The sequence below is a fragment of the Megalobrama amblycephala genome, linkage group LG14, assembly GCF_018812025.1.
Source record: "Megalobrama amblycephala isolate DHTTF-2021 linkage group LG14, ASM1881202v1, whole genome shotgun sequence".
Classification (NCBI taxonomy): domain Eukaryota; kingdom Metazoa; phylum Chordata; class Actinopteri; order Cypriniformes; family Xenocyprididae; genus Megalobrama; species Megalobrama amblycephala.
Genome location: NC_063057.1, coordinates 48,380,269 through 48,403,392, shown reverse-complemented (window position 1 = coordinate 48,403,392; position 23,124 = coordinate 48,380,269). Strand labels below are relative to the sequence as shown.

The window sequence follows — 23,124 nt, the reverse complement described above, 5'->3', positions numbered from 1 at the left end:
ACATTTTTACATAGATATTAGGGTGCTGTTTATTTTACTAAGCACTTTATTTAAGACTGAGACAGATTATCAAATCATTATCTTCTGGATGTGCCTTAGCCTAATTCCATTATTAAATCAAATACATAACATTTGAGGTCTTCTTCTTGCTTTGGAAACATTGAATAATTCATTTTTTAAAGAGCCTCGTTTTGGCTCGCTGTTGCTGTAAGTTTATAGTGCCGTTTCAGTCAATTATCTTTAATTTACGACCTTAATTGAATTTCTTCTCCAAAGACAGATATTGGTGTGATCAGTTTACTGGCCTCGACGCAATGTGAGAGCAATTCACACAAGTCTTCTTTCTTTCTTTCTTTCTTTCTTTCTTTCTTTCTTTCTTTCTTTCTTTCTTTCTTTGTCACGGCCTTTTCACCGTCCTATCTCCTTTTCTCTAACTCTCTCTCTTTGTTGCACATCATCCAACCTCACCCCCCACCCACCCTCCAGACCCCCCATCCACCCTCCAGACCCCCCCATGAAGAGAACAGAAAGCCATTCCGTCAATAAATGGGCGTGTTAGCCGAAACAGCTGCTTGTCATCTGCAATCAGCACATCACACGAAGAAAAACACTATGGTTGTATTTCGAATAGGAAGTGTAGCTGAACCGCGATTACATTGCATGTGTTCTGATTTCTGACGTTCTCAAAGGCCTCTCAAAGGCTCTGGCTACAGAGTCAAAGACCTTTTGAGTTTCCACTGCAAACCTGCAACAGAACATTTATCCATATCCATGTCTATTTTAATACTTCAACTAAGACAAAGTCAAATATAAAAGAGCGATAATAAAAAAAAAAGCTTACTGAAGATGTGATATAATCACATCTCGATTTACCTACCAACATGGCCACAATAAAATAGGCTATTTTGTTTATGAATTGGCTGCAATTATCGACACAGACACATTCTGTACATAGCAGCATCTACTTTTAATTGCTTTTAAGAAGAATAGCATATCGCATTTATGTTATACGGATCACATATTTCAGTTAAATATTTTTTTAGTTAAATATCTCTGGATAAAATAGTACGTTTTGTGTTTTATTTCTTTCCACGTATTTACAATTTCATATAAAACATAGCCTAAATGGAAAGATATGAACAGCATTTAAGTTAATTTAATCGAATATCGGATTAAAAATTATTTACAAAATATAGTATATAAAATGGTCAAACCGTGACAGGCGCTATCAGTCATCTCATGCATTATAGAGCATCAGTCTGGCATCTATCGGACTGCGTTATTATGGCTCAAGGAGAAAAGCGGCGTGCTACCGAACGCACGCGGGCGGTACCTGTTCCCTCTCCGCGGCCCGTGCGTCCACGTCCCCCTCTCTCTCTCTGTGTTAAAAAGGTTCGTTACGGACGCGTGTGATCGCTCCCATTCAGATTAAGTGTGTGTTTTTACTCCGCAGCCTACACCGACCCGGAAGAGCTCGCGCTTGGTGTACAGTAAGTACGGTAAGTGTGTGTGTGCGTGCGCGCGCGAGAGTCAGTGTGAGTGTGTGTAGGCTAGAAGAAAAAAGGGAGCCTAGTTTTTTTCTCTCCTGCTGTAAATGCCATCGCACTTCCATCTGTGTGTCACTTCACATCTGAAGCCCGTCAGAAAAAAAACGCCTGACCACGCGTCAACCACAATTCCGCAGGTCAGTAAATATTCGGATTTATATTTTCCATCGATTTTTTTTAACTAATTTCTAGCTCTTCCACAATTAGCCTAGCTCCCAAAACTGTCGAATACATTGATTTGCTTCCATGTTCCTAAGCGTTATGCATGCCAGCTCTTCTGATGCTTTGTCCCTCCATTTCAAATTTTGGTGCAGATACACGTTGGGTTTGCGGTTGTCTCTGTTTAATAAATTGATATTTTTTCAAATCGACACTCATGCATGTTTTGTTCTGTATGAGGGTGGTACAGTCATTTAACAATTTCAGACGTGTATAGATGTCAGCTCTCATGAGCTTATTCATTTCACCCGACACATATATAGGCTATGCGTTTCACCAGCACCCACGTCCACTTTCCGACAATTGGGGTGGTATTTTATGGACGCCCTTGTATTTTAAGAGTCATTTTCCCGCCTACCGTCCTCTAGATGAAGGATTTTAATGATCTATTACCACCTGAGTGTGAGCAAGTATGCTTCCCTTAACCCGTGAAATTGATCTGATTAGCCCTGCAATGGGTCATAAAGAGAAGTGGATTTGCTGAAACTGCGCTTCCAGTGTGTGTGTGTGTGTGTGTGTGTGTGTAGGGAGGGAGGGAGAGAGTGTGGCAGAAAGAGAGAGGATGCATTTGTGTTGCTGGTTTGAAGAGAATTGAAAACAGAGAGAAGAGGACGCGACATTAAGGCACATCATAGGCCGTCTTTCATGGGCGCAAGCTCGTTTGGTTTGTATTTGCATGTAGAGAGCAGCAGCTTCCATTGATTGGAGCTGAATGCGCGTAAAACAGCTGTTTCTCCCTGATAGCACGAGACCGGCCACTCCATTCAGCTGCATAGTGAAATGATCTGAAACCATGTCCTCAAATCAGCACTCGACCGAAAGGAAGAGATGCACTTTTGTTTGAACGACAATATTCCTGCGCTGTGCCTCTTTGTTTACTCCCTTTGAGTTATGAAGTTGTTACATGCGACATCCCAAAGAGCACCAGTGGGGATCAAATAAATGCATTAGGCCTAAAGAAGCCGAACACAGGGTGATGTTATACGAACAAACGGATTAATATTTCGAAGGCTAATATATCGGGGATGGATTAATGAGAACGAAAAACCAATGGAGACTAAATAACGAATGTTTTGGAAATGAATTGTTGCAGATATGTCGAGTTTTCTATCATAAGCACCAAATGAAAACCGTCTTTAGATGTTTCTCTCTCGAGCTCTGAGTTATTAAAAACAAAACCTGCACTCGAGGCTCTCGCGTTTTTTCCCTCTCACCTTTTTGTCAGTTGTTCTTAGAAATAAGTCAAACTCTCATTATGACAAAACTATCAGAATTTCACGTCCTCGACTGGGTTCTAAGAATTTGCTGTATAACCTACATAGGCCACCATCACACAGCATACGAATTCAGAAAGAAAGTTCGTTCTTGAAAAGACGACGTAGCCTACATGAATCACATTCCGCCTTAATGATCCGAGTTACCCTTTATTAATTATTATGATTATTATTAATACTAATAATAATAATTAGCCTATATTATATTTAGTTTTAAATTGTTTTAATTTAACACATTTCCCCCCTCCAAATTGCGTTTTACAGTTAAGCTCCTTTGTGATTTTCCACAGCTGGTAACTGAGAGGAGAAACGTTTTGTTGCTTAAAAATAAATGTGACGAACAAGCCCTTAAATGCGTGAATATTGCAAGTGTACCGCTCATGTTTCGCTATACTGAACCCCCCTTCCCTGTCTTTATCATTCGGTAGCTGGGGTGAAGTGTGTGTCCTCTGGTTCACCCCGCTCTGTTTGGACAGCTTTACCTGGGCAGTCTAGGCCGTCCCTTTCATCAAATCTCCCCACATCTTCAACCGGCCACAGACGTCATGGAGGGTTGCGTTAAAATCGGATTCATCCCCATACGTTTGTAAACGTGTGCATAACCTATAAAAAAAAAAAAAAATATATATATATATATATATATATATATATATATATATATATATATATATATATATATATATATGTGTGTGTGTGTGTGTGTGTGTGTGTGTGTGTGTGTGTGTGTGCTATATGACTAAATCAGTCAAGCTGACGATAACAATCGCATTCGTCTCCAAGATCAACCAAAAATGAAAGCGGATGAGAAGTAGCCTAACACAGTTGTTTTGATTGTGTATTATACAATTAAATTGTATGTCACAAAAAAGATAACAACAGCAGTGTTGCTGCTAATAATAAAAGCAGCTGCAGTTGCATGTTTGTTTTTATTATTATTATTATTATTATTGTGCACCATGTTATTTATGATGGCTACTGTGCTGACCTGCTCTGGGATTTTATTGTCTACTCGCCCGTTCAAAAACACACTTCAGCAAAATTATTACAAAAAGGTTTTATGTGTTTATAAATGGTGCTCGATAAAAACAAAGCGTGTTATCAGCGCACATCTTCTAACCCTTGTTATAGGATAGACTAAAATAAAACGGCCGGGTCTTAAGTTCTCACCCACAGTGAAAAGTGTGATGCCTCCTGATTTTAATCTGCCTTGCCTGACATAATCATTCACAAATTATCTACCCAATCTTCAACCTGACCCAGTATCGCTGTCTGCCACCGATTTACTGTGCCGTCAATGAATCAGCCTCATGGTGGCCCGAGCTAAAAAGAATGTCTGATTTAACATAGCCTACTTCCCACCCCTCATTATATATATATATATATATATATATATATATATATATATATATATATATATATATATATACACACACACACACACACACACATATATATATATATATGTGTGAGTGTGTTTCACATCTTTCTAGGTATCTATATGATTATATATATAGTTCTATATATAGCGCCTATGTATTTTTTTTCCCAATATTTTTTCTTTCTCTTTTGCCTTTTCATTGTGTAACACGTTACAGCTGTATAATGGGATTGTAGTCCATATTTTGTTTTGACAGCCCGAAGTATGATAAACGACAACATTTTCTTGTGAGGGCGCCTCGAATACTTCCCAAACTCTTGACACATCGTGCCTGTAGTGTTCGGAACGGCTTCCATCCATGTCCCGCGCACTAAGCTTAAGACATTCAGTCAAGAAACAAAACACATAATCAGGATTTCACTTTTACCGTCGCGTGTTGCCTTCGAGTACCTCTAATGTACGCTCGCGCGCGGGATAATAGCTCGTGCGGATCATTACACGCGTCCGCTGACAGCTCGACAATGACAGTGAGCCAGTGCAACACCATCCAACTTCGGTCTTTACTAGGGAAAGAAGAGGCTTTCCTCTTCGTACGGGAGGGAGAGAAAAAGCACATTTCCTGAATCAGCATTTTCATACAGTTTCTCTTCAAATATGTCGTTTTTTAAGATGATGGGCAAGCTTTCCACGAAGGAATGAAAATGAGTATTATTATTATTAGAGCCTATTAAAAATATTATTTCTTACTCGCTTTATTTTTCAGTTGAAATCACATTCTTTGAGTAGTACGGGGGTTTATCGTTTTCTGAACACCTAGAAAATACTATCGCGAGAGAAACACAAGCTTGCAGAGCACATATTTTACCTCCAATGCGTGGAGTATATTTCCTGCCTGTTTACTGACGTCACGTCCAGCGGCGTCTGCAGGGCTGGCCATCATCTCCGCGCATTTCAGAGTATCAAACGAGCAGCCCAATTACATTTTGTCAATCTGTGGGGACGGGCCGGCCAAACCGGAGCATTACAGACAAAATAACACCCTAAGGGCCAAGCCCCCTTATTACAGCGCAACCAAGTACAATAATAGCGAATAATCTACCTGAAACTGCTCCCTAATGTGGCTTTTGTCAGAAGAAATACGTTCCCATTACATATTAAGGTTAAAGTTTTAACCGCGCATGCTGAAACGCTAATGTATTTGCATCGCGTTACATATAATGGTGTTACACTTAAATAAATAATGATGCAGTCGTTCGGTTGGTGTCCTTCAAGGAATAGCCTAAAAAACACCGACATCAGCAGCCGGGGAAAGCCTGTGTTAAAAGTGCAGGAAGAGAGAAATGACTATGTCGCAGTCAGGGTTTAAGAGCCCCTTTTGAACATTCATTAGAAAAACGTGCTTGTCACCGCGAGAGGACGCACTGTCACAATTTAAAAGAGAATACACTCCACACAAGCTGCCACTGATAACACATACAGCAGGCCGCGGAACGATAGTTCCCTTTAGGACATGTTGATAGTTCCGTATATTTTATTTATATATGTATTTTACTATGCACCTAAGCCACATTAATAAATACTTCCCAAAAAAATAATCTGTTTAAGAAATCATTTTGGGAGAGATTGAGAAGACACATTTATGTTTCTGTTTCAGACGCTGCCACGGTTTCTTTCACAAATTCTTTACTTTTATCCTAATTGCTACTTTATTTATGAACCAATTTTTATATATAATTTTTAAAACCAAGCTAAAATGCATTTATCGTGCTTGTGTTTTTATAAATAGTGTGTTTAACATGTACACGTTCAGACGTCCACTCAAAAAAAAAAAAAAAAAAAAAAAAAAAAAATTATTCCATTCTGTATATGAATGGGAAGCAGAATTGGGCGCAGCTCCTGGTCATCTTTCCCTGGCCCACTTTATTCAATTAGTCCAGGCTGTTTGGGCCCCGCCCCTGCTGATGACACCACAGACCCTCCTTAAGTTGCGTCGCGCCACAGCTGTCTGCGAGCATTGAGCTGACTGGCGCCATCCTGAAAGAATGCCTTCACTGTAAAAAAACACAGAGAGAGCAGTGCATTCAGAGACAGAGGGAGTGAGCACTAGAGAGAGAGAGAGAGAGATAGAGGGAGGGATGGAAATAGAGTAAGAGGGAAGAGGGTTACTACTGCGCATAAACACAGATTTGATCAAACTTGTGTTCAGTCATAAGGCAGAAAACTTATCCAGATCGACCCGGCTCGGCCTGAACCGTCAAGCTCACTTGTTGAGTCTACGCAGCGCAACAGAAAAACTTGCGGAACTTGACGCGCGTTTGGATGCGTACGCGGACTTATGACCAACAATAGTATAAATGCATTTGACTTTCAGAAGTTAAAACGCGTTTATTGAACAAACGGATTCAGTTTATACGAGCTTCTGACAATTTGCCAATGACAGAAAGAACACAAACAAACGGACGGACTTTGTAAAACAAATTGTCTTGTTCAATTTCAGGTGATCGGAAGTAAAAAAATAAATCGAACCAGTGGATTAAACAAAGGAGGAGTTTGGACTTTTTGAACTTTCGTGTTGTGTTTATCGGTGATTGTATGAACGTTTGCTAAAAAAGAAAAAGAAAACGATGGAAGTAAGTCCGGAGCAGCCCCGTTGGATGACCCATCATCACCCGGTCATTAACGGCCAGCATCCCGAGACACACCACCCAGGACTGGGACACTCCTACATGGACCCGTCGCAGTATCCCCTTGCGGAAGATGTGGATGTATTGTTTAATATCGACGGACAGAGCAACCACCCGTACTACGGGAACTCGGTTCGGGCCGTGCAGAGGTACCCACCGCCACCTCACAGTAAGTAGTCCTAATTTTATCATCAGTTATTTTACATTATTCATCTATGTTCTAACTGAATTATTAATATGTAATAGGACAGAAACTGCTTTTAGGATTGTACTAAAAATGCAACTGACTCTTTTGAACGGTGTCATTTTGTAGTTTACGTGCGGCTTACCTGAAGTGATGTGTCACTGGTTTCACATCTTTCTAGTATTCTATGGTTATTAGATAATGTAACGTATTCCAATAATTTTAGAAAGCCCTTTAAATTAAATTAAATTTAAATGTGATCAAAAAATTAAATGTGAACGAGCAGTGTTATTCGTAAACACACAAGTTAAAAAATAGGATGGTATCATATATAATAAGGTGAAAATATTTATATTAGCACTAGATGGCTGAGATTTAATTTAATGATTTTCATTAAATCATTTTCAAAAACGCATTTTCCCCTTGTACTAGGTACTTGAATTTTAGTGCGGAAGAAAAATTGCTTTAATTTATTGTCATGACTTCCTGAACGGAATGGGGCAAAGCGTGACCTTGTTTCTCGTTTGAAATGCCCCATCTCTAAACATATCAAAACTATCAAAATCCGTGCATCATCAGTAGATACTGGTGGGTAAGATATCGAAAGTCTTTTGAAAGAGAGAAACTCGTGAGGGCTGTTAATTGGGACCCTTCTCAGCGCCATCGAAAGCCTCTCAGATGTAATCTAGGCCTTTACGTGCAGTTTCACAGTTTTACTCATTTAGTCAAGTTGCACTAGTTCTTTCATGCAATAAATGGCCTAAAAGGGTTTTAGCGCCTAAAAATGTTTGAAATGTACTTGGTTTTGCAGCGCTGTTGTAAAAATCATTGAATATCTTGCTATTAATTAAATGTAGGCCTATACATATCTTTCTGGGCTAAAAAAAAGTATATTATATATACATAAAGATATAATTTGATGTTCAACAACTGTGTTTACAAAATGTTCTAATCATTCTTAATGTAACGAATCCCACAGCCTCGTCCTGTCCTAACAGCAGGCTTGTGTTTTGTTTCCGCAGGTAGTCAGGTGTGTCGCCCATCGTTGCTGCACGGCTCTCTTCCTTGGCTCGATGGAAGTAAACCTATCGGCCCTCACCACAGTACCTCCCCCTGGAACCTCGGGCCTTTCCCCAAAACTTCCCTGCATCACAGTTCCCCTGGGCCTCTGTCCGTCTACCCCCCAGCCTCCTCCTCCTCGCTGTCCGCTGGCCACTCCAGCCCACACCTCTTCACCTTTCCCCCCACTCCACCCAAAGATGTGTCCCCTGACCCCTCAATTTCCACGTCAGGCTCGGGCTCATCCGTACGGCAGGAGGACAAAGAGTGCATTAAGTACCAGGTGTCTCTGGCCGAAAGCATGAAGCTGGATTCGGCTCATAGTCGGAGCATGGCCTCTATTGGAGCGGGCGCGTCCTCCGCGCACCATCCCATCGCCACTTACCCTTCCTATGTGTCCGATTACGGGCCGGGGCTCTTCCCACCAAGTAGCCTGATAGGTGGGTCCTCTTCTAGTTATGGTTCCAAAACGAGACCAAAAACAAGGTCCTGTTCAGGTAGGCGTGCGCTTTACTACCCTTTGATTTTACTAACATAATCATAGTCAGATCATTCAGCAATAGCTTTTTCTCTGAGAGCTCTCTTATTGTGCACTTGCCATTCGTTTTCCTCAAAAACAGCCTCCCAGGTTATCCAATTCCCGGATTATTGATTTGGTTATGGTCTTTTTTTTATTGTCTGTGCCAAGGCTTGGCTATCAAATTTGGATACATTCCACATCCCTTGTTCAAAGAGCATCAATGGCTCTACTCCTTAAATCTGATTTATGATATCACACAGAGATAAGGCCATTTATTTAAAATAAATCTAATGATAAACATGTGAAATTAATATTCATTTGAGCAACGTTAAAATCCAGTTCGCTTGATTAATTGATTTATTTTCAGTAATCTCAGTTTTTTGTTGTGGTATCAGTTTAAATAATCAATGCGCAATTTACTTTCTCTTTTACAGAAATTAAAGATTTTTTAACACGCCTGCCTTACACCACTATTTCATTATTATATTCCGCTTTGGAGAATATTATATGTAATTTCATCTAGATACAAAGCGGAATTAGCTTCCCTGATTTATTAAACGTCGCTCAGCATATGCAGATGAGTCTACACGTTTAAAGCGGAGCGCTAGGGTTTTCCGGATGTAGATGTGTATGTGTGTGTGTGTGTGTTTTCTCTCTCATCTCTTGCTCCTCTTGTGCCTCGCAGTTCACGGCCCCATCTCTCTCGCGTTTATATGTTTAAGCTAATCCAATTATTTTCAGACTGCTGCACGCGACAGTTGCATTGTTTACTTTGCGCAGAAACTTTGATAGAGTCCGGATGCGCCGCGGATCGCTCGGAATAACGAATGAGCTGGCGCAATGCACGGCCGACATGCACAGACAGAGTGTTATCCAAACACACAGAGAAAATGATTTCAAAAGGTCAACCAGCTTTTTAAATGCGATTAGCGAACGGACCATTTTTAAATCATGGTCTATTCATAGCGATAGATTTTATGATAAAGAAATATAATCTCTTATAGCCTAATTTAACTTGTGTGTTACCAATTGTTATTCCTTTTTTAAATTACATTTTAAATCATTATTATTTAAATCGATTGGTGTTACTGTGGTTTTATACATTTAGAATAAACAGCCTATTTTGCACAGTAAGCATAGAACACTAAAGTTCCAGTATTGTTCTTCTTAGGTTTTGTTTTTGAAGCAAAGCATGTATACACGCTCCTCTGTAGATGCAGTAAAACACTCCGTTATTGCGTGTGTCACTATCTGTGGTAATGTGCTCGCGAGCTTTGTGGGTTTGGGGCAGTTTGTAGAGCAAAAGTGTCTCGCGCCACAAATGAGGGCAGAATGAGGTACAGGGGGGCTGCACGGCGAGGTTGTTTTTCGTTTCAGCGGAGCGACCGGAGGCGTGGGTCACTGAACATGTGAAGCGCGCGCCCTTCACCTGTCAGTCAAACGGAAAGAATGCCAATCAAACGCTACGGTGTTTTAATTACGTAAAGAGAGCAGGTTACACAATGAGTTAATTAGACCGACGCTTTCACTTACTGTTACTGAATCTATTTAACATTATTTCAGCCTAAAATCTAGCTCCTTTTATTCCTAGCCACGTTGTTTAATGAACCGGGAGGTTGTTTCTTTGGAAATTGAGTCATGAGTTTATCCAGCTATATTATATTTGCGATTCCCTCTTCTAATGAATGATGCAGTATTTTCAAGGCATCGTTGTTTAGAGCATGATACGTTTGATAAAACCTCTGAATCCATTTTCACAGCATTGCCTACTTAGAACCGCTAAGTTATTTGTAGATCTTATCAGATGATGTCATATTTGACGATTGAGAAGTTGATGTCATATTAGATAATGTTTTGTTTGGTAATGCATTAATAATAATAATAATAATTTGTTATTAATGCATTTCCATATTCATCTTTTACCAATGATAATTTTAATGTGTGTATTTTTGATATTGCCTTTAATTTGTTTTTATAAATAATGAATTATTAGTAATTGTTATGTGTGTAATATGTGTATAATGTTAATATAATTATTAGTAATTATTTTGTTTGTAAAATATTGATATTTAATATTCTGTTTTTAACCAATCAAAGCGACTGGCGGCCACTGTATGCTCACTAGTGGCATGGCCTATAAGATTGTGTAGTTGTGCTTATACGTGTGCATGGAAGTGTGTTTTAGTGGTTCTAAAAAATCAGTTGTGCATGCGTGTGTGTATCTCTGTTGGCAGAGGGTAGAGAATGTGTTAACTGCGGGGCCACCTCGACTCCTCTGTGGCGGAGGGATGGCACCGGTCACTATTTGTGTAACGCCTGCGGACTATACCACAAGATGAACGGACAGAACCGACCCCTCATCAAGCCCAAGCGGAGGCTGGTATGTTGCTCTATAGCACTGTATTAATGACACTTCTGTCTTTCTCTTTCTCTACCCAGGAAGAAGTGTTAGCTGCAAGAAATTGACTCGCCAAGCGCAGGTCTCGTTTCTTTTAGATTAAGCAATAGCAGTTATTATTATTATTAGCAATAATAATAATGTTTATTTTTTTCTGTATCAATTTTTATTTATTTTTTTATTTATTATTATTTTTTTTATTATTTTATTTTTTTCCCGCTCGACACAAATCCCCGGACAATTTTATTTTATCGCAAATATTGCTGACACTGTGTCTACGTGTCAGCATAACGAAATTTGTCACGGAGAGACTTCAAAGTGTTGTGAAACGAGCGCTTATCTCAAATGAGTACGCGTGGGAGGTGATCAGCCCGAACAGGTCAAATATGTCTGCAGAAATTAGGTTCAATTCTGACAATGTGCGATTCATCAGGGACACTGTTTCACAGGGATTTAATAAATGAGAAAGAGATGTGTTTTCAATGGTCTGGCAGCACCAGACATGCACGTCTCTCTTCAGGCTTTGGATAGAGTCGAGGCTCTTGAGGCGCGGAGAAATAGTCCGAGCGCTGCTATTTTGGCATTGGCCTTCTCTCCCTCTCTAATGTGAAAAGCCGACTTCCCAGGAAAAGACTGGCGGATATCTGAGCGCTGCTGATAAAACTCCTCGAACAACAGCGCTCGCTCCCGCAGTCTAAACATACGGGCGAGAACGCGCAGACAGGAGTCACGACTTCAGATTGATCTCTAGAAAATAATAGTGTGAAGAAGAATAAAACAGGAACGAATAACCTTTTATAGAACAAATGCTGTTCTCTAAATGTTGCCTAATGTATTTGAATTTAATTCATTTGATAATACAATTTAGCTGTCTTTTTAAATTCACAAACGATCGAAAAAAGCAGCCAATCATAATAACGTCAAGTCAATCGACCACGTCAATCAGTCATGCGCCTGATTATCAGTCTGGCTTTAAATTGAATTAAACGACATTTATGAACTGCAGAACGTTACTTCAGCATTTCTGTATTAACCCTAAACACATGATTTTTCTTTCTGCATAGTCCATTTCAAGATATGTTGCTGAACCCTACAAATTCATTGTGTTTCTTTTGAGTTTTCATTTTTTTGTTTTGTTTTGTTTTGTTTTTTTACTTATGATAATTGTCAGTAACTGCTTATAATTAATAATTCTAACTGCTTTTAATCAATGCATGTTAATTTAGAGCAAGCTATTTTAGTGCAGCATATTGATGTGAATAAAGATGGCTAATATCTAACTGAAGGTTGATGTTTAAACGTGGATCCATTTCATGCAGAGCCGCTGTTTCTCCATCATTTAACGGGAAAATGTCATCAGCTTTAATGGGCACTATTTAAACCAGCGCTTTCATGTCCTCTGTAAATATTTAGGTTTGAGAGGGCATGTGTGCAAGGCACTATTTTTACCCGAGAGTTTAAGGCACCAGTGTTATGGAGATCTCTTTTCCCCTGACATATATTTCTGCATCGCTTAAAACCATTTGCAAGCTCAGGAAACAGGAGGGTTGGGGGCCATTAACACTGTAGGAATGTAATCATCATCTTAAGTTATTATATTATGAGTGTAATAACCGTGATTCTTCCTCTTTGTGTGTGTCCATCAGTCCGCTGCCAGACGAGCAGGGACCTCATGCGCAAACTGTCAAACGACCACGACGACACTGTGGCGGAGAAATGCGAACGGCGATCCCGTCTGCAATGCCTGCGGCCTCTATTACAAATTACACAATGTAAGCTCCATAGCTGTCTTACACTTATCTAGTAAGATATTTTCTATCTTCTCTTTGCATGATGGCTCCTTTCATGTCATGCCATTTCTTTTTCTTTCTTTCTTTCTTTCTTTCTTTCTTTCTTTCTTTCTTTCTTTCTTTCTTTCTTTCTTTCTTTCACAACATTCACAACATCGTGAAAGTGAAAGGTTCATGCTACTCATTGACTACTCAAAAATAAGTTAATCAACCGTTATAATCATTAATCAATCACATCTGTTTCATTCAGATTCGTTGTGTTTTCCAAAGCCTGTCTGATTGGCCCTACTGTAGTCATTAATGTGATTTTCGAACCCCAGGGGCCCATTCTGAAACCATGAAACATTTTTTAAACATTCCCCAATGGTCTCTAGACGTTAGAGTCAATTACCCACAGAGATTTGTTTTGTTCTTCCTCATATTATTATTTATTTTTATTGCTATTATGTGGGAGCTAAACTGCTAGTACTGTTGTACTATTGAATTACACTTCAGTTGGTGGTATTTCAATGTTGAACATATGCCGGGGAACATTTTCATTCTACCTAATCAGCTCTGGTATCCTGTATCATCACACTTTGAGGCCCCACGCTCCCGTTACACTAGTCACGCAAGTGCACCCTTTTAAATAATTTTGCCATGTTGGTTTTGACTGTTTCATAAGAACTCGAGAAAAAAAGTCTTAGGCTATCAGGGAAACAAACAACATGTATTATCGTTCGAAACAACCAAGAGTTTGGGTAATTGGAAAATTAGTTTGCTTTGGTACGTCCTTTTTCTGTTAAGGTCGGCCTGCTTTGAATTAAATTCCAGATTTTGCATGCTAAATTAAGCAGAGCTCTCTCCAGAGTGTTCTTCACTAACTCGCATGTTTGCATTATCACAACCACTCCCATCTCTCATTGAGCCGACAGGGATTTATCAAAGAACTGATTTGTGATTGTATTTGTATGTCTGTCAGTCTGGGGTTAGACAGCTGACCCGTTTCCTTCTCAGTTTCTTTATGTGGTCATTTTAAGTCCCAAAATGCATAACTGAATAACGTATAAGAGTGTTTTATAGCCGACGGCTAAAAGCATGTGTTTTCTGTGATGTTTTAAATTAACAGTTTTGCTTTGGGGTGTGAGTTCACACACACACACACACATACTGGTACACTCGCTCGCATTTACACCAGTGGTCAGCCAATATGGTTTTTCCGATAACAGACGTCAATGCAAAATTTCTTGCAGATATATTTTTGATATAATCCAGTTAGTTGTTAACAAATGAGTACATTGCTACAAATTCAGAAATTGCAGAAATAAATGATTAGATTTAACATTTACTCACAATTTACTAAAAATACTAAATAATAAACTGTGGGGTTTATCAGTCTTATATAAATCAAAATGGTGAAATAACAGTAGAAAGTTCACAGCTTATTAAGTCTTAAAAACAATCAAACACATTAACACTCAAAAACAAATGCTTCTTAGAATCACTTAATAGCTCTTGCACAAAGCATCTAAGAGTGTTTTAAGACAGAGAGAGAGAAATAAGCAGTCCAATTATGGGGTGAAAGTGGCAGGCTTTGGCAGACGGATATGGCAGTGCTACTGCGCTTGAACCCGGCTGGCCAGAGTCTGGGGTTTCTCTCTTTGGCAAGACTGGCATCGTCCATGCCTGGCGTTAGGGAACCAAAGGCTAAATCCAGCCTAGTCCTGATATGACCCAACACACACACTTGTATGTACAGACACGCTCGCTCGAACAAAGAAACTGACGTATCTGTGTTATAATGAAGCTCTATTACATACCATCAGAACATGCTTGGACTCAATAAAGCATTAAAGGGTCTCACTACGAGTGTGTAAAGTGACCCTCATTGTTTAACCAAATCCTAATCCCAGAAACCGCAACTTAAAGGGGTGTCAGCTTCCAACTTTCCCGTAAGGAGAATTGTAAATGAGATCTGTTTAATATCTCAATTGTTTCTCCAAGACAGCAATTACAGAGATTAGATGAAGAGAATATGACTTTTGCTTAAAGGGATAAGTCACCCAAAAAATGAATATTCTGTCATTATATACTCATTCCAAACCTGTTTGAATTTCTTTTTCTTCTGTGGTTCACAAATGAAAATATTTTAAAGAATGTTTCAACTGTATTCGTCCATACAATGGCCGTCAGTAGGGTGCAAACCAACATTGGTCTCCTTTGACTTTCATTGTACGGGCATAAAGAAGCACATTATCACATTATCTTCTTTTGAAAGTCTTCTTCACATGACATGAAGACATGAGGTTACAAAAATGAATGCCTTTAGGTCTTCTGCTTCTCGGATGTTTCTTACAATGTCTCAAACTGTGCTTTGATTTGCCAAGATACCAAGATACTTACAACTAGTCAGAAAGTTCTTTAGGAATTCATTATTCCAAGACCAAATGATCTGAGCTATGCTATCCACATTAATTTGACCATATATCAACAACTGCCTCCTTTGTGTCTATTTTTATTTCTCATTAGGAATTTTTAGGAGAAACATCTGAGATTAAGTTAATACTTAAAAGAAACATAACTGGATTTAGGTCTTCTGAAATATGAAGGACCGATCTCATAGCAATAAAGTTTTTCCATTATGCTCCTGTCTTATGTAAGCAGGACGGTCCCGTGGCCATTATTAAAGTCTGCCATCTCTCTCTCCTCACAGATCAACCGACCACTCACCATGAAGAAGGAGGGCATCCAGACCCGGAACAGGAAGATGTCCAGCAAGTCCAAGAAGAGCAAAAAGTCCCATGATAGCATGGAGGATTTCTCCAAAAGCTTGATGGAAAAGAACAGTTCCTTCAGCCCAGCCGCCCTGTCGCGTCACATGACCTCGTTCCCTCCCTTCTCGCACTCCGGCCACATGTTGACCACGCCCACCCCCATGCACCCCTCTTCCAGCTTGCCCTTCGCCCCCCACCACCCCTCCAGTATGGTGACGGCGATGGGCTAGAGCACCCTGCTACCTCCGACCGCCCAATCTCCTGACGGTGGACGTCTCAAAGCACCGTTAACCTTGAAGCCTGTCACCCGCCGCAACCCTCCGACCTTGAACCAGCTCTCTCACGCGCTCCGTCTGAGCTACGAGCCCCCCCAAGACCCCTTCTCCACTTCGGTATGCCCCGCTTAAACCCCCTAACCCGCATTATGAGGGAGAGACAGTGAGAATGAAAGAGAAAAGACAATAACTTTCTTCATCGCCCCTCCAACCATGAAGCCTCGCGCTGATGTCAACCTTCATTTGTGTACAAATGCCATCTTTCCTGTGGGCATCAAGGCACAAACATTACGAGACTTTAAACTAACCTTCTCTAATTCCCAAACCTACTCCTCTTCTTCTTCTACGCATCTCCTATTCTTTGCCCCCGTGAGACATGAGGAATTGAGCTGTGAATGACAACAGGAGATGAACTCTGCATATATTTGTAAAAAAAATTGTCTGAAATACATTTAATGAAGACTTTTTAAAGAGCAAAATGAAAAAAGGCGAGGACAGGAAATGCCAGTGGGCAGCTAATGATAAGAAGGGTACGACTTAAACCTGGAAGATGGAACGGCGTGGCGACGTGGCCACGATTTCTATCCGAATGGCGAAAAAAGTAGGAGATGAGAAGTAGGGAGAAGAAAAGTAGAAAGGAAATGGTGTGTAATGCATTAAAACTTGTAGTCAGGTCTGTTTCGCAGACTTCCAGCTACTCTTCTGGATGTGTTATAGGTCTTGGGCAATTGGTTTGTGTTCACACACACACATGCACACACACACACACACACACACACACACACACACACACACACGCACACACACACTCACGTATTCACCTGAAAGACTTCTTTGGGCCCAGGTTATATGCATTGTGAAAAAAGTTCCTGTATTTGTTATTTGTATGTATAATTCAGAGTACCAAAAATACGAAAGAAACAAAGATGTAGAATTATTTCTTTATGTAATGCAGACTGAATGGTTGTACAAATTTAATAATCACTAGTGTAAAAAAAAGACTTGCTTTTTGTTGCGTAATTTTTTTTCCTCTTTGAAAATAATAAACTAGTTTAATCTCTGTTGACATCATACAAGGACACAACGGTGAACGCTTTTTTTGCGTGTTTGCATACTAATTGGTGTGTGAATGCAAGAGTGAGTTTTTGTGGGTATATGTCCCTATGTATGTGTGATATCTGACACATGGCTTTTGCTAGCCACAAGGACACCTCTAGATTTACCCAGAATGCTGCTGTCCGCATACCAACAGGAAGCCTAGAAATAAATAGACATGTTGTGAGGGACTCAACTCCACACAGCCTCACGCTACCAATTTGAGTTTGACATTCCATCAACACTGCTGTTAGCATGCTATTCACATCAGAAATGCTTTTTGAACATGTCAGGACAGAAATAAGAGTATTTGCAGTCTGGAGACTGAAATTCATCTTTCTGTCCATTTTATGTTGAACATAAAATCGGTTTACATTTTGAAGAAACAAATGCTTCAGGTCTGTATGAACAAATTGACATGATCCATGACTCGATCCATGATTTATCTTGGAGAACAGCGATGTAGTACATTACATAATATTGTACATTTCAATGAAAAATGTAACCTAAGCAAATTTTATGTTTCTCTTCACTTCAAAAAAAGTGAAGGTAGTTCAAAGGTAGGCAAAAACAATGCAGTCCGATCAGAATACTTGAACTCATGTCAACCAATGTTACTGCAAAAGGAATGAAGCGATGATTATGGCAATGAAATTTATATTTGCATAGAGAGAGCAATCACTTAAAGACATCTTGTAAGAGAGCCAAGTATGAAAAAAAACATGGTTAACAGAAGCAAAGCCTTATGGGTAGAATAGTGTAAAAGGTATCACAGCAGAAAATACCCTCAGCCTGTGGCTGCTACTGCACAATAAATTGTAGAGAAAAGAAACTAATAAGGCTGCAATAAGTGGTTTTGTGGTGCAATGAGGCATAAGTTGGCATCCAAAGGGTAAGTTTTCAATGCAATTTGGATCATGAGAAAGTTGAATTTCTCTGAACTAAAATAAATCTTGTGTTCGGGTCATTTTGACCCGGAAAGAATTTTCTTTTTCCCAAAAATGTTAGTTAAACTCACACAGGGTATAACTACTTCCCAAATTTTATTATAGATAATTTTTGTACTTTTGTTTCCCCACCTCGTTACACATGTGGTGTTCCCAGTCAAAAAATTCCTCAGCATAATGGTTAATACCACAAGTCAGAACAATTTTGTAGGGGAAAGATTGCACATGCTCAATAAAAATTGTAGTTGCCAAAATCTGGCCTGCAAATCAACAAGAGACAATGCAAGAACATTAAAAATGTTCAAAAGCATTCGTTACATGAAGAGGAAATCTTTTTTTACCAGCTGCCTTTGATCAGTGGTTCATTGTGGGTTTGCAGGGTCATTGCTTACTGTTCCATGGTCTTCACTCCATTAGTTTTTATGGGTCGTAAGAAAGGACCTGCCCTAAGGGTTTTTGTTTGATTATAAAGCGTTCACTTTGTAGAAGAACTGTTAACATAAACATTATACGTAATGCGAACAATACATATGTTTAATAGTACTCTATCTTTAATAATTTTACCATGTTATGCTAAGCTCACTAAGTTCAAAGAAACATTCATCATTAACCAATGCAGTACTCACACAATGACAAAAATATTTCATCATGGTTAAGATGTCCAATCTTGCAGGCATGTAAATGTAGAAAACAAACATTAGTAATACACAAATAAAGGTTAGTTTTAAATTAGCATCATGCTAAATTTTACACAGGGCAGTTACGGACTATCAACCAGCATTTTACGTTACATTTGCATGTTTCTTTTTCTCAACGGAGTGAATATAGAGGAGCTACATACATTTTGTTTTTAGTTGCTGTTGTGGTTTCGTACATTTGCATGCAGCCTGTGCTGATGGCGCATTAGCATGCTAAGAAACTTTCTCTGTGAAGTCCAAAAAAAAATAAAAGAGGAACTAACCCCAGACCACAGTGAAGCCAAGGACCCACACAGGCGTATAGAAGATTTGCACATGTACATTCACTTAAAATAACAAAAACGGAAACTTTCCCCTTTATAAGTGTATATAAAAAAAGATTGTTTATACATAAAAGGCATGGCTCCTTCTGTTAGCATAACATCTCGGTTTAAAAACACTCACATCAGGTTCAGTTTTTCAAATATGAACGTGTTGGAATGTCCTGTTGCCCTTTACTGCCCTTTACTGCTCATTACTGTTGTAATGGCCATAATGAGAGACATGAAAATGCAGATAGAGTAAGAGAGAGTAAAAGAGAGAGTAAGAATTTAACAAAGAGCTTAACGCCAACTATATGTTCATGTGAAAGAGTGTATATATGCAGATGTCTGGTTCTATGAGACTGAGAGTGCAACGTCTGAGGCAACACTTTTTACATGTTAAATCATCATGTCTTATCAAAAATCATATCATAATCTCGCTTTTGCTAGCTTCCGCTTTGACTACACATAGCCACGTGGCAGTTACCGCATGTTTATTTTACTGGACTGACTTTAGCTGTTCTGTTCTCCAGTACATCAGTGTTTTCCTGTATTTTATTTTCTTGCAGCATTTTGTGCATTAACAATGTGATCTGTAACTCAAAGTCTGTATGAAATGTGGGTGATCTCGAATTAGCTATATGCTAATTACTAAGCGGATATTCGAAATGTCCCTAAAGAAAGCTAAAAGGCTCAAAGGTTTCTGGTGTGAATCTTCCAAAAACACATACTCGTTCCATTTCTGGTAAGTGCTGTCAATTAAACACTGTGTGGCTCAAACTATTTCCCTCACGTTAGCACGCAAACTACAGGATCCCGGCAGATGAAATATAATGACACTGCAAAACCAGCGGACACACTTTTGGGTTCTTCAGAAATGAAGCTTTTTGTGGTGACTTTGGTTTGACACTTCTGAGTCACACGTTGCAGTTAGCAGGGAATAATGATTGCATGGCTTTTGATTAACCAGTGTAGGCCTATAAGTTATTGCCTAAATACTATTTGTTTTGTATGTGTGTATTTGTTGTCAGATGACAGTCTTTTGTCTATTTACAGCAGTTGCTAGCATAAGCATTCACACAAGCTAGCTAACTAGCTAACTAACATTTTTGATTAATTGACCGTCAAAAATGCTAATACTGAAATATTGACCAGAATTTAATTTAGGACACACAAGATGACACCAAAAAACCAGCATATGCTGGTTAGGTATGTTTTGACGCATGGAAGCTGGTTTAAGCTGGTTTAAGCTGGTAAAGTGCTGGTCCTAAGCAACTAGCTCCAGCTCAGCACCAGCACTTGACCAGCTTAAACCAGCTCATGACCAGCTAAGGACCAGCATAAACCAGCTCAAACCAGCTTCCATGCTTCAAAACATATCTATCCAGCATATGCTGATTTTTTTCAACAAGGACATTCATCAGAAAAAAAAACAACAAAAAAAACCAAGACAAACATTGCTTTGCAACCCAACACGGGACTATCTGGTTATCTTCCACTGTTTGGTTAACCTACTCGTTTGCCTGAAATATGAATGAAGTTGAGTTCTTTTTCCGCGTTGACAGAAAAAAAGGAAAAAAAATCAGGGAATGTTTGTAAATATTGTAGTTTCCATGGGAACAAGCACCTAGGAGGCGGTTACCTGTGGCTGACATAACATTTACTGACAGCGGTGTGTTTGAACATCTGACCAGAGCCTGGCTTCCTTGATATTTCAACCTGCAGTGGCTAAAACATGTTTTAAAACTATACCACCAGCAGGACTCATATGTCAAATAATGCTTATGTTCTCCTCTCATTATTGTGCTATAAAAAGGTATCAATTATGTGTGAACAAGAACCTAAAGGGGAACTCCATGAACTACCAGGAAAAAATGTTCTGGACCGCCACATAGTTTTCATGAGTGCTTACTTCCAGTTTTTGACCTGCCAAACTTGTTTGACACTACTGGTCTGACTTAAAGACCCCATGAATCAAACATTTTTGTTGCTGTTATGCTGCCCTTACATGCTCTTGGAAATTTGATAAGTCCCACTTCTGAAGTCATGATTACAAGCTCATTGCATTCAAGTTTCGAAATGGGAGGGCGTTCATGTGCAATTTTTACCTAGGAAATTCGTAATTTACAATAATTCAGAGAGCATGGAAAGGCAGCGTAAATCCATGAATCATGATAGCTTTATACGCCAGAGTCCTGAAAGTTAACAAAATAGCAGATATACACTGCTTATATATTCTTATAAACAGGCTTACACTACACATTTAAATCCATAGTCTTTAACTTCTGGGAAAATGGACAATTTTATCCAATCAAATCTCTCTAGAATGAGAACATCCCTCCCCCTTAATACCACCTGCCTCTGATTAGCAAGTAGCAACCTCAACATAGGAAAGAAAACTGTCTTCAATCCATCCATCACAGGGTCATGAGTTGTGTGCTGAATATTAATGAAAAGGTATGTACTAATGTCTACATTTCATTAATTATAGAGAGAGTCAACAGCCATGCATGTTTTAGGTGCACATGCCATTTTGTAATTACGTAACGATTCTAAACTGTAAAAAGCCTACATGTGCTTGTTGAACTTGTAATTACAACGTGTAAGCTCGTAATTTTCTGAGAGCGACTTGTACCACCTGACCACTGCAGATTTAAGGTGTGTTCGACTGGCTCTGCAGACCGATTGGTGTATGACATCAAACTACCGCGAAAGCGATTTGAAAGCATATAGAGCTTTTTTTTACGGTAATTACGTGAACGTAGAAATTGGAGTCATATTAATGCTGCCTTCACGTGCTATCGGAAAGTTGATAATTCCCACTTCTGAAGTCGTGATTACGAGCTCATCGCATTCAGGTTTCGAAATGGGGGGCGTTCATATGCAATTTTTAAGTAGGAAAATCGTAATTTACGATAATTCCGAGAGCACGTGAAGGCAGCTTAAATCCATGAATCATGATAGCTTTGAGGCCATGTATATGCTAGAGTACTGAAAATTAACAAAATAGCAGATGTACACTGCTTATATATTCTTATAAACAGGCTTAAACTACACATTTTATATTTTAAATCCATAGTCTTTAACTTCTGGGAAAACGGGTGTTCATGTGCAATTTTTTAACTAAGAAACTCGTATTTATGATAATTCTGAGAGCACCTGAAGGCAGCAAAACACCTGTAGATCTGGATTATTATAGTTAACGTAAACTAAAATCATAGAAACATTTTTTGCCACATTTCTCAGTTTTATTTAGTTTACCTTGATGTACTAAAATAACTAAAACCTTAACAAACAAAAAACTGTACACACACATACATTTATATAGCCTACTAATATAGCCTATATAAACTAATAAAAATAAAAAAAAACTTGAGAAAAATGACCAAAAAAAACTGAAAATAAAAAAAAACTAATTCAAACTCTTGATTAAAACTATAATAATATCTCAATGATTTAAAATAACAATTATTATCTCAAAATGATACTATAACTTAACTACACAGTTTCAGATCTCATTTCTACACTACTAAAAGTTAAAAGTTGAAATCATTTTCAGTTAATTCCTGCCAAGATTGTGAAACAATTCTGAAAAAAATATAACTTGAATTCACACTATTTTTTTATAAAGCAGCTGTCAAAAATACACGTAAACCTGCATTACTGTATCTTATTTTACCATAGAAAGTTTTCTTAATTTTCCTCAAAAGCGACTCACAATATAGTAAAAATCTCTGTCAATGACAGTGTGAGCCATCTAATACAGAAAAAGAAAAAAATCCCCAAATGACCTGTCTGCTTGTAATGCAATTATTCATTTAGCTAAACACATAAGAATTAGTCCTGTGAGCAGTTGAATGTCAGCGGTGCAGATTTCCTTCCTGTTCATTGTTTTAAAGGGTGGACATTTTTCTCATTAGACTTAAAATGGCATTGGCGGCTGAGTAAATGCAAAATATTGATTAGATCTGTTAACGAAGGCCTAACCAGGCATTTAAGCA

General features: G+C 38.9%; 1 protein-coding gene across 4 annotated transcripts; it reads left to right on the top strand.

Moving 5' to 3' along the window:
• The first annotated feature begins 1,534 nt into the window (after positions 1–1,534).
• gata3 (GATA binding protein 3) lies at positions 1,535–17,154 on the top strand. 4 transcript variants are annotated; one of them, XM_048155576.1, is made up of 6 exons: positions 1,535–1,684; positions 6,916–7,271; positions 8,309–8,842; positions 11,100–11,245; positions 12,910–13,035; positions 15,746–17,154. In XM_048155576.1, exons 2-6 carry the CDS (start codon positions 7,043–7,045, stop codon positions 16,034–16,036), a joined length of 1,326 nt encoding a protein of 441 aa, XP_048011533.1. In that variant the 5' UTR covers positions 1,535–1,684; positions 6,916–7,042; the 3' UTR covers positions 16,037–17,154. The 4 variants fall into 4 exon arrangements, with proteins under 4 accessions (XP_048011533.1, XP_048011536.1, XP_048011535.1 ...); XM_048155579.1 differs by lacking the exons at positions 1,535–1,684; positions 11,100–11,245 and adding an exon at positions 11,305–11,345 and having other exon boundaries at positions 6,410–7,271; positions 8,309–8,785; XM_048155578.1 differs by lacking the exons at positions 1,535–1,684; positions 11,100–11,245 and adding an exon at positions 11,305–11,345 and having other exon boundaries at positions 6,410–7,271.
• Positions 17,155–23,124: the final 5,970 nt, after the last annotated feature.

Bases quoted from the DNA above. Each gene is read 5' to 3' on its own strand.
- gata3 (XM_048155576.1), top strand. From the start codon at position 7,043: ATGGAAGTAAGTCCGGAGCAGCCCCGTTGGATGACCCATCATCACCCG. The intron at 7,272-8,308 runs GTAAGTAGTCCT...TTGTTTCCGCAG, and splicing joins GTACCCACCGCCACCTCACA to GTAGTCAGGTGTGTCGCCCA. The intron at 11,246-12,909 runs GTATGTTGCTCT...TGTGTCCATCAG, and splicing joins TCAAGCCCAAGCGGAGGCTG to TCCGCTGCCAGACGAGCAGG.